Here is a 10,815-nt window from a genome sequence, read left to right as displayed (position 1 = left end):
ACCCCATTCCCGCCTCCGCCCTAGACATTTTCATCTCCATTTACATAAAAGAGTCCCCATTTCTACTATAAACGGGACGGGACGGAGATGGGGAATTAGCCATCCCTAATAATGAGTGGCTTTGCCTGTGTTTTCCTTTTTAATAATAATTAAAAAGAAAAAACTTAAAGAAGTTTGTTTTGGTAAGTATTTGAATTAGTAGTATTAACTAATTTCGACAATTACAAACCCACCAAAGGGGACATTTCGGTAAACTCACACGATCCCCAAAAAAATCCCAACAACTGGATCCACTCTCCGCCCCGCAAACAAGGAACGGCGCAAAATCGTCAATTATCAGTAGCAAATTGAAATTGAATATATATATAGAGAGAGAAACATGTACATATAGAGAGAGAGACAGTCAGTCACCCTCTCGCTTCTACTCCCCATCAAAACAAACAAAACATTCTCTTCTACGACACTCCTTCGCACTCTCCGTCCCCTCCGGCCACCGCAACCACCATTTCTTGTCGTCAGATTCCGGCTGTTCACCATGTCCCAACCATGACCCGGACTCGAATCCCCATCGCTCAACCCGACGAAGACACCACAAAACCAACCACCAACACCGCAGGTGGCGGCGGAGGAGCTACTACAGCCATGAGGGTCATCGTGCCCTTACAAGGAGTGGTTCAGGGCAGAGGAGGCCTCGTTCTGGGCTCAGTCATACCCTGTGCTCTCTTCTACTTCTGGCAGCTATACCTCAAACGCAACCGTTCGGACCCACAACCACCGCCGTCGGAGGTGACGGAGTTATCTTCTGGGTTGTCCAGGTCTCAATCTCGGTCTGTTCTCTCTCCAAGAGGGTCAAGTGGGCCAGCTTATATATCTTCCAGGGCTAATTCTATTGGTAAGCAAGCGGATAGTCCTTACCATGTTGGATTGAAAAGGGTTTCCGAAAATCCGTATGATGAGGCAAGTAATCCTGATGGTGTTATACAGCTTGGATTGGCTGAGAACAAGGTGAGTATGTGTGTTTATGTACATGTACATACAATTACATATACATACAACATTGATTGGGGTTGATTGATTGATATTTATAGTTTTTAATTGATGATTTTGCTGTGTTTTGATTGATGAGTTTTGGGGTTTTGGTGAATATAGTTGTCCTTGGATTTGGTTCAAGACTGGCTAGCGAAGAATGCGAAGGATTCAATTATTGGCAGAGATTTGAGTATAAGTGGAATTGCATCCTATCAGCCATTTGATGGTTTGATGGAGTTGAAAGTGGTATTGTTAACTCTTTCTCTGTTTCAATGGATCCAATGTGTCCTTTTTGAGAAGTATGTATATTCATTGTTGCTTATATGTTTTTGTATTTCTTATATACTCAGTCACTGTTACAATTGCATTCAATCTGTAGTTATATTACTTTGTGATTATATCCAGACAATTTTATAATATAACTAGACATTATAATTAATCAAGTAGTCACGAGTCAATCTCATTCCCTGCTTAGATGGTTTACTCGCACAATCTTTCATGAGTGTATTAATAACAGTAGCTTATGTGACACTTAAGTCTGTTGCAAAGCTCATTCACTTTTACAATTGCAATCAATATGCAGTTATATTACATTGTTGGTTATATCGAGACCAAATTTTAATTTAACTAGGCATTATAATTAATCATGTAGTCATGAAGTCAATCTCATTCCCTGCTTAGATGGTTTACTTGCACAATCTTTCATGAGTGTATTAATAACAGTAGCTTATGTGACACTTAAGTCTGTTGCAAAACTTTTATACAGCTGTAAACTCTACTTTCTTAATACATGACTCTCACATGAGATAGATTTTGAATTTTTGATGCGATGTTATTAGCCATGAGACGATGGTGTTTGTTTACTATGTCAATTAGCTTATGGAATTGTTAATATCCTAGCAAAAAAATCATTTTAATAAATGAGGAATCATCATGTTATTTGAGTGAACTATGTCACTGATCATATATGAAGTATTTGTTTACTTAAAAAATATTGCAACCTGAGGATAATGCGGGCTGGATATAATGCATGCATAGTAGGTGAAAGTGTGGGGCCCAATTTTAGGTCCTTCTAAATCTCAGAGAGTGCTTAAATGAATGAAATTACAATAAAATTCTTACCTATTTTTATGTGATTGGTATTGGGTTTATAGGAACTAGGGCTAGAAAAAGAGCCGGTTTGGAACAAATTCATGTCAATTTCGATTCAAATCCATATCTGGATCTGATTTCAAGTCGGGTCATGTGGACATGATCCATATCAGACCCATATATAATTTAAACAGCATCCATATAGAGTAAAATATACTTAATTCGGGCGGGTCTTGAGTAAAACTCAATCTATTTAAGAATCACCTAAATCACATCCAGCTCGAATCCACAACAGACCTTTCAACGAAAATCCATACCCCGCCTGTTTTTCATTTGGATTCAGTTACAATCAAACTCGTTAAAATGGACTTGGGGTTGGATAGGATCTCAGGTCAAATCCGCTCCATTTCAAGACCTGATATGAACTAACCAACTTTGGCAATTGCTACTTTCTTAATTTTTATTTAATTGACAAACTTCACCCCTCCACTTATGATCTTTTTATCATTATGCTACAACTGCTTTTTCCTACTTAACATTAGAATTAAAAATTTAACAAAATTTTGTGTTGCAAAACTTGCTTAGTATGCAAAGCCTGTTTTACCGCTTTCTTTCAATTTGATCTTTGCAAAATGGAAGAGTGGATGAAATTAGTTTGGGCCTGGACAGTTGGATAGTTATATCTCAATAGCCTGTGATGCTTGGATTCTTTGACCCTCAAACTGTATCAATAAAATGCAAGGATTTGATAAGAAAAATGTATCTGACCATTGTATCCACCTTCTGATAGAAGTTTTCCCATATTGACCATGTGCATATAGTAACTTTAAAATATTGTTTTATGAAGTCTATTTTATAGTTTTACTCATTGTTGTAGTTTACTTTTGTCTCATTATAGTTAAATGTTTGCTTTAGTGGCTATGTTTAATGCCACTTTTTCTTGTTATTATTTGTTGTGTTCATAATTCCTGGTCTCAAATGATCAAACAGCTGCATTTGTATATGAGTGTACACTAGTCAACGTAAATGGAAGGTCTAATTTAGATATGGATTTCTATTAATTGTTTTAATGTATCTCTCCTTTTTTTATGCCTCTTTGATGAACTCTTGGATTTCTGTTTATATATAAATTTTCATGGATGCCAAATTTTTTTTTTCTTGGCACATACTTGTTTACTATGTATGACTATGTATTGTAGTGTGCCTTTTGTAACTTTGAACATCATGTTTCTTCCAATCCCCGTGGACAGTAGATGATGCTTTCCTGTAAAGGAATAGAATTTGTTGTTGTATCTCTTTGAATTGCTTTGTGCTCCTATCCTAATTTCAGGTGTACTGCAGGCTGTGGCTGGATTTATGTCTCAAGTCATGGAAGGATCAGTGTCTTTCAGCCCATCACAAATTGTATTAACAGCTGGTGCAACCCCTGCAATTGAGATGCTCAGCTTCTGCTTGGCAGATGTGGGAAATGCATTCCTTGTTCCCTCACCGTATTGCCCCGAGTAAATTTTTTATCTCCAAAATAAATTTCTCCTTTTAATCGCTATTTATCCATTATAGAAACTGAATTCGAAAATAAATATGCAGTCTTGACAGGGATGTAAAATGGCGAACTGGAGTAGAGATCATACCTGTTCCTTGCCGCAGTGCAGACAGCTTCAGTTTAAATATAACTTCTGTTGATCGAGCATTTAACCAGGCAAAGAAACGTGGCCTAAAAGTTCGTGGGATTATAATTTCAAACCCCTCACATCCTGTAGGCACTCTGCTCAATCGGGAAACACTTTACAGCCTCTTGGACTTTGCTACAGAGAAGAACATCCATATTATCTCCAATGAAATATTAGCAGGATCCACTCACGGAAGTGAAGAGTTTGTCAGCATGGCAGAAATCATTGAGTCGGAGGATTTCAACCGGAATAGGGTTCATATAGTTTATGGACTTTCCAAAGACCTATCCCTTCCTGGTTTTAGGATAGGGATTTTATATTCCTATAATGAGAATGTGCTTTCTGCTGCTAAAAAATTGGCTAGATTCTCGTCCACATCAGCTCCAACCCAGCGTTTGCTTATCTCCATGCTCTCAGATACAAATTTCATTAAGGAATTTATCAAAACCAATAGAGAAAGGCTCAGCAGGATGTATATTAAGTTTGTGGCAGGATTGAAGGAATTGGGTATTAATTGCACAAAAAGCAGTGGAGGTTTCTACTGTTGGGCTGACATGAGTGGATTAATCCGCTCATACAGTGAGAAAGGAGAGCTTGAGCTTTGGGATAAGTTGTTGAACGTAGCTAAGGTTAGCATAACTCCTGGATCATCCTGTCAATGTATTGAACCTGGGTGGTTCCGGTGTTGTTTTGCTACGATAAGTGAAAAGGACATTCCTGTAGTTATGCAACGCATTTTGAAAGTCTCTGAATTTTGTAAAACTCGCAGTTGACATGGTACTGAGCCATTATATTTCCAGTTACAGAATCATATCACCCAAAGTCTAAGTTGCCTTGGGTAGAAGATGCTTTTTTTGATCACCCACAGTGCACAGACTAACCTGCCTTGGGTAGAAAATGCTTTTGTGGTGATTTTTGAGTTGCAGGCACAGTTTAGAAGCATTCGTTGCGCTTTAGGCCGAAGTAAGAGTGCTGCGAAAACAATGGACTAAGTTGCCTTGGAATTGTTATGTCTTTTGAGGTTTATATAATGCAACTTGTGCGCATCTAAAAGATCTGAAATTGAAATGAGGTGGTGTTGTTGAGTTACTTGGTAAGAGAAAGTGATTCAGAATCGTAGAGCCGTATATCAAATGTCATGTACCAGTTGTTGTCTCTTACTAGTCACCACAGTTTATTCTTCATTCTTCTTTGTCATCTCTAAATGCGTAGATAATCCTTTCCCATATTTTGCAATTTATCAACCCTACATGCCTCAAATTGTGAAGATTGTAGATAGGCTTTTACCATTGATGCAAAAGCATGCAAGTAGTGACAATATTTAATTAAATTCATTCCCCAATCTTTCTGCAGAATATATACACATGATTTGCATATACTTGAAAGTTACATATGGTTCTTTCTTTGATGAATGATTCTTTTGTTGCAAGTAGAGACAGATGTTCAATGAAATTCAGTTCCAATAGTTTTGCAGAATAAATATAAATGATTTGCATATACTTCAAATTATAAAGGATTCTTTCGTCCAAACAGATTCTTTTGCTGCCACTAAATGCTGATTAATCCACTTCACAGACATGTGAGAAGAGAATTTGCTTTCCACTTTATGTATGCAAAAATGTTGGATAGCAAGCAGCCAACCATTGGCACTACATGTCACTTTCTTTTTATTCCAATTCAAGGCACTGATGTCCAAATGTAGTTGATGACGAGAGAAAAGTTGAAACCAAAAATTAGGTATGGGTTCTAGATTTGAAAATAGAATCTTCTCTGAGCAGTCTATGCCAAATAACCCAATATCAACCATCCAGATTATCATAGCTCTCTCATTATAAGGCTGTAATTACTTTTGGTAGCAACCAAGACTTGGCCGGTGATAATAAAAGCATGAAATGGTAACTCTTTCCATCAAATCATCCAAATATTGTGGCAAAGGCATTCTTAGAAGCCCGCAAAAGGCCTGTTATCTGTTTCATTAGAGGTGATTTGTCTAAAAAATAACATTGTATTTGAGTCAACTTCATCAAATCCTTGTGTCTGCAAATGAGATGCACCAAAAAAATGAATGATTTATTGAGAAAATTACAAGAAACAATTGATGATGGTAATCTCAAAAAACTCAAAATGAATACAAAAGAATTTTTCTGCTGTTATTTTGCTCTAATTGACTATGGTCTCCTATTCTTTCCACCAACCCAAATTTCATTCCAGCTTTGATTGCTAGACTACCATCTTTCATCTCTTGTATCAGGCACTGCCAACTCCACAAAGGTGGTCCAACAGAGGCCCTCCATTACATTCTAATTACTACTATTCCACTCCTGATCTGATGGACTCGAGCACCTGAACAACTTCAGCCATGCTTGGTCTCCTGGAAGGCACCTCAGAAGTACAAATCAATCCCAACTTCATGACCTGAATCAACTCATTCTCTACAAAACCGCGCAAGCTTCTATCAAAGCAATCTGAAGCAATGCCACTCTCTATCAAGCCCCTAACATATTCACACAAAATCACAACCTCATTCGCTGCCGGACTTTCCACTGGCTTCCTCCCTGTAACCAGCTCTAATAGAATCACCCCAAAGCTATAAACATCACATTTGTCGCTCAGTCTGAGACTTTGAGCCAACTCTGGAGCAACGTACCCAACTGCATTGTGAAATTTTGTTAAACCATAGTTATCGAGCATGGGAAGCAACTTTCCCAACCCATAATCAGACAATTTGCCCTCATAGTTTTCATCTAAGAGTATATTAGTGGACTTGATGTTGAGATGAAGAACTGGAGGTTTACAGTCGTGGTGGAGGTAAGCGAGGGCTCTCGCTGTCCCTAGAGCAATCTGAAACCTCCTAGACCAATTCAATTCACTATTGCCGACACCAGTACTTGTGCCAGGATAATTGAGTCCATGTAAATTGTCATACAAATTTCCATTCGGAATAAATTCTGATAAAATCAACTGCATACTAGAGGACCAATAGTAACCTTGAAAAGCAACAAGATTAGGATGTTGAAGGTTTCCTAACCTTCCAATCTCGTGCTCAAATTCTTCTTGGTTTCTCATCCTTCCCAAAGTCTCAAGCTTCTTTACTGCAATTGAGATGCCACCTTCAAAATTTGTTTTGTAAACTGTTCCAATTGATCCGCCGCCAATCAGGCACTCCTTGTCAAGCAAAGCTTTGGTGCCAGCTTCCCAATCTTCATACCTTGAGGGCACACTTTTGCTGAAGAGAACCAACTTCCCAATAATGACATTTGAATCCGTGGAACCAACTGGAGTGCTCTCCACAACCACTGTCTCGTCGTCTCTTCTACTTCTGCGAGCCTTGATGTTCACAATGGTTATCACACAAACACCAGTAAGAATAACCGCGGCAGCAACAATTGCTACAATGGCAGTAACACTCAGCTTAGGTTTTCCCGACGCTGAAGTAGTGCCATTGCCTGAGCAGGGAGTGTCCAATGGGGCACCGCAGAGCCCTGGATTGTGAAAAAATGCTGAGAAATTAAAACGTTGGATGGTAGCTACCGAAGGAATTTCACCTGAGAGTGTGTTATAAGAGATATTAAAATGAGTTAAATTTGCCAAATTCCCAAATGATAAAGGGATTGGCCCAGACAGTGAATTTTCTGACAGATCCAAAACTTTGAGGTTTGACAAATTCCCAATACTGGATGGTATGCTTCCATTGAGCTGGTTATGATGTAGATCAAGAAGTACAAGGTATGACATGTTATAAATGGTTTGTGGGATTTCTCCTTGTAATGCATTACCAGAAATATCCCTGCAGCAACATTACATAATTGGTTCAAGTTTGATTCTAAGCAATGTTGATGTAATTGGACTTATTCATCGAAAAAAAAGAGGGTAATTGGACTCACAGCTGAAGAAGAAACCTGCATTTGCTTATATCGTCTGGAATTTCACCAACAAGGTTGAGATTGTGCAAATCCAGAACTTGAAGCAATTCAATGCTCCCAAATTCTGACGGAATTGTTCCACCTATTGAATTATTCCCCAATCGAATGACCACAAGGCTCTTCAAATCCGCAATCTCAGTTGGTATACTGCCATTTAGCCTGTTAAACCGCAAGTCCAACTTCTCAAGGACATTGCAACTTTTGATGCTCAATGGGATTTCCCCATACAAATCATTTCCTGCAGCATCCAAAGTTTCCAATCTCTCACTACAAGTTTCAATCTCTGGAATCTGCCCCTCAAACCTATTATGCGATACATTGAAATATGTAATATTGTTCAATCCAACAACCCCAAAAGGGGCCAACCCAGTGAACAAATTGCTTCCAATATCAAAGAGTTGTAAGCTCTGGCACGCCGAAATCTGTTCTTGAACACTTCCGGTAAGCACATTGCTTCCCAAAGATAAGTACAGTAAATTCGGAACATCGCAAATTTGTGAGGGCAGGCTTCCACTAAGATTATTGAAAGACAAATCAATTCCAAGAAGATTGGAGCAATTTGCTATGGAAAGAGGAATTGAACCAGAAAGATTATTTCTAGAAAGAGAAATGTACTTGGTTTTGTTACAATTGTTGAACAAAGCATTTGGAATCTCTCCACTATACCCATTCCTTGACAAATCAAGAAATCGAATGTTGGGCAAATCACCAAGAAACTCTGGAATCGACCCAGATAAGGCATTGGAGCTCAAATTGATCTTCCAGAGTGTCTGAATCTCCCCGTATTCGGACGGAATGTTGCCGGTGAATAGATTCCCAAAAAAGGAAATAATCCGGAGAGCTTTCAATCCCGACAAGGACGGCGACAGAACTCCGGCGAGACTAGTGTTCCACAACACAATCTTCACCACATTCCCATCGGAATTACAGAACACACCCTTGTAATCCTCACAAGGGCTTTTACCTGAATCCCATGAATTCAAGCTGTTGTACGGATCACTCGAAATGTCGGCTTTGAATTGAAGCAAGATCTCCTTCTCGGTGACCGGAAACACTACGGTGAACTCCAGAAAACAGAAAACGAACCAGAAGAGAATGCGAGGGAAACAGAGCCCGAATCTCTTCATACTCGCAACAGAGTCTCATAAATGCCGGATCGAATTGCGAAAGGTAGAGATCTTCGCTTCTACACATAAGCTTCTGGTTTTATCTAAATTGGTTTCGATTATGAGAAAATGGCAATCGCAACTAAACAGCAACATGTTCACCGTTGAGTCACATTTAAGAAAAAAAGGTTTGCTGAGATCACAATCAGCTTTAGAGTGTCTCTCATTTTGGATCTTATATTGGAGAAGACACATAGATATGGGGGGTTTTGGTAGCTTTGTTGGGTCTACCAAAACCCTAAATTGTATGTTTCAAGTGTGTGTAGAGAGAGAAAAAGAGAGAGTTTTAGAGAGAAAGGAAAGGGTTGTGGAATGAAAGAGGGGGAAGTTGTGGAGTGATGAATTGCGTTGTTGGCTGGAAAGAGTAACCGGTGAGACAATTAAATACTAACTGATCTGTAAATCAGACAATCGCGACCACGTGGTGTGATGCGTCCCTCTCTGTGTGTTTACGTATATCTTATTTACTGTGTGTGCACATACGCACTACTGTAGCACTAACATTTTAGCAAAGAAAACAAAAGCTGGGTTGTTTCTATCTCTCCACCACCGAGTAGGGTCTGTCTCTTGAACAGCATTTATTCCCTTCACCAACCACCCCACCACCACGGTCACGACCCCCAACACCACCACCACAGACTCATGTGAAAAACCGAAGTTACACACACACGCGTATATATAGGTTCTATATATAGATAGAGTAAAAGAAAGAGGTTGGTTGGTCGAATGTCCGAAGTGATGAGCTTCTTTGGATTGAAATTTCTTCAGTCTAATGTGACAGGGACTTTGAGAAGACATTCGTCTGTTTTTTAAACGTAAAGATAACATTTTCTTTTTAAAAAAATTAACTTGTTTAGGAGCTAACGTACAATTTGTTTGGTGGTAAGTAGTTTTCTAAACTTTAAAAAAAAAATAAAAAACTAGTAGTTTTCTTCCCCTCATCTTTTTTACTAAATTACTTTTTGCCCCTACATAGTCCATTTCATGTTGATTGACTCTCAAAAGATAACAAAAATGAAGGCAGATAAAACATCCTTTCAGTGGGTCATATATTATCTTCTAAATTTATAAGATGTATTACTGCTCTAAAATAAAAGAAAAAAGATTTTCACTGAATCGAAGCTTCTCGTTTCAGATTTTTTTTCTCAAAGTCAATCATCATGAAAAAAAATTCAATTGCATTGAACTTTTTTTCCCTTCATATTAGGGATTAATGGGTGATGTAATGATAAAAGTTTAGGACAATGTTCCCTTGAATAATGGTAAAAGTTCAAAATAATATCAAATATTAGGGCAAGGAATACATATTTCATTATAATACTTGTATGCAACTAGAATCATTCTCTACATGAATTTTGAATAATTTCTTAAACCATGCTATTTAAATATGTAGTAACATTTATAAAGCTCTCAAACCAATTTATTCATATCATAAAAACTTAAATATAATTATTGTTGAGGTTGTGGATGGTTATACCACTTATTGAATTACTTTCCCAAAGACTTCGACTGGTTTAAGTTTTTTCAGCTCGCTCAATATGGTTACAATTCAAAAAGATTTGTTACTGAAAGAGTTCAACTTTTTTCAACCCGTTCAACTTTACATGTTAACCGGTTCAACGATAATTTCGTCAAGTTCAACCGGTTCAACTAATCTTCAACAAGTTGAACTCCCCTGTGAAGTTGCGAAATTAGTTTCCAAGATGATTTTTGACTTTCCAAAAGACTAGACTTGTTGGACAAGTTGTGTTTCTTTGTTTATGACTATTAATATCAACCCTAATAAGATTTTAGGGTGGTGATGAGAATTGATTTGTGCCTACACAAGAGAAAACAATTCAGATCAGTAGGAGAATAGAATTCGACACACTTGCTTGAGGAATTGAACGCTTTACCATTTAAACTACTTAATAATACTCTTCTTTTTTTCTTTTC

The 10,815-nt window shown here is 38.0% G+C and overlaps 2 protein-coding genes across 3 annotated transcripts; one reads left to right on the top strand and one right to left on the bottom strand.

Annotated features, from left to right (window-relative positions):
* The first annotated feature begins 356 nt into the window (after positions 1–356).
* On the top strand, positions 357–5,148 carry LOC132307826 (1-aminocyclopropane-1-carboxylate synthase 6-like). 2 transcript variants are annotated; one of them, XM_059805701.1, is made up of 4 exons: positions 357–1,005; positions 1,150–1,275; positions 3,463–3,623; positions 3,718–5,148. In XM_059805701.1, the coding sequence occupies exons 1-4, from the start codon at positions 547–549 to the stop codon at positions 4,562–4,564; spliced, it is 1,593 nt and encodes a 530-aa protein (XP_059661684.1). In that variant the 5' UTR covers positions 357–546; the 3' UTR covers positions 4,565–5,148. The 2 variants fall into 2 exon arrangements, with proteins under 2 accessions (XP_059661684.1, XP_059661683.1); XM_059805700.1 differs by having other exon boundaries at positions 358–1,005; positions 3,709–5,148.
* A 692-nt stretch (positions 5,149–5,840) lies between these two features.
* On the bottom strand, positions 5,841–9,516 carry LOC132307825 (probable LRR receptor-like serine/threonine-protein kinase At1g12460). Its single transcript, XM_059805699.1, has 2 exons — positions 7,676–9,516; positions 5,841–7,578 (listed from the first exon to the last, which is right to left on the bottom strand). Exons 1-2 carry the CDS (start codon positions 8,839–8,841, stop codon positions 6,102–6,104), a joined length of 2,643 nt encoding a protein of 880 aa, XP_059661682.1. The 5' UTR covers positions 8,842–9,516; the 3' UTR covers positions 5,841–6,101.
* Between the last annotated feature and the right edge of the window lie 1,299 nt (positions 9,517–10,815).

This window comes from Cornus florida, unplaced genomic scaffold (assembly GCF_030987335.1).
Source record: "Cornus florida cultivar Cherokee Brave unplaced genomic scaffold, ASM3098733v1 CherokeeBrave_3.0.0_Hap2_Chr05, whole genome shotgun sequence".
In the NCBI taxonomy this organism is placed as follows: Eukaryota; Viridiplantae; Streptophyta; class Magnoliopsida; order Cornales; family Cornaceae; genus Cornus; species Cornus florida.
This window is presented reverse-complemented; position numbering and strand designations above follow the sequence as displayed.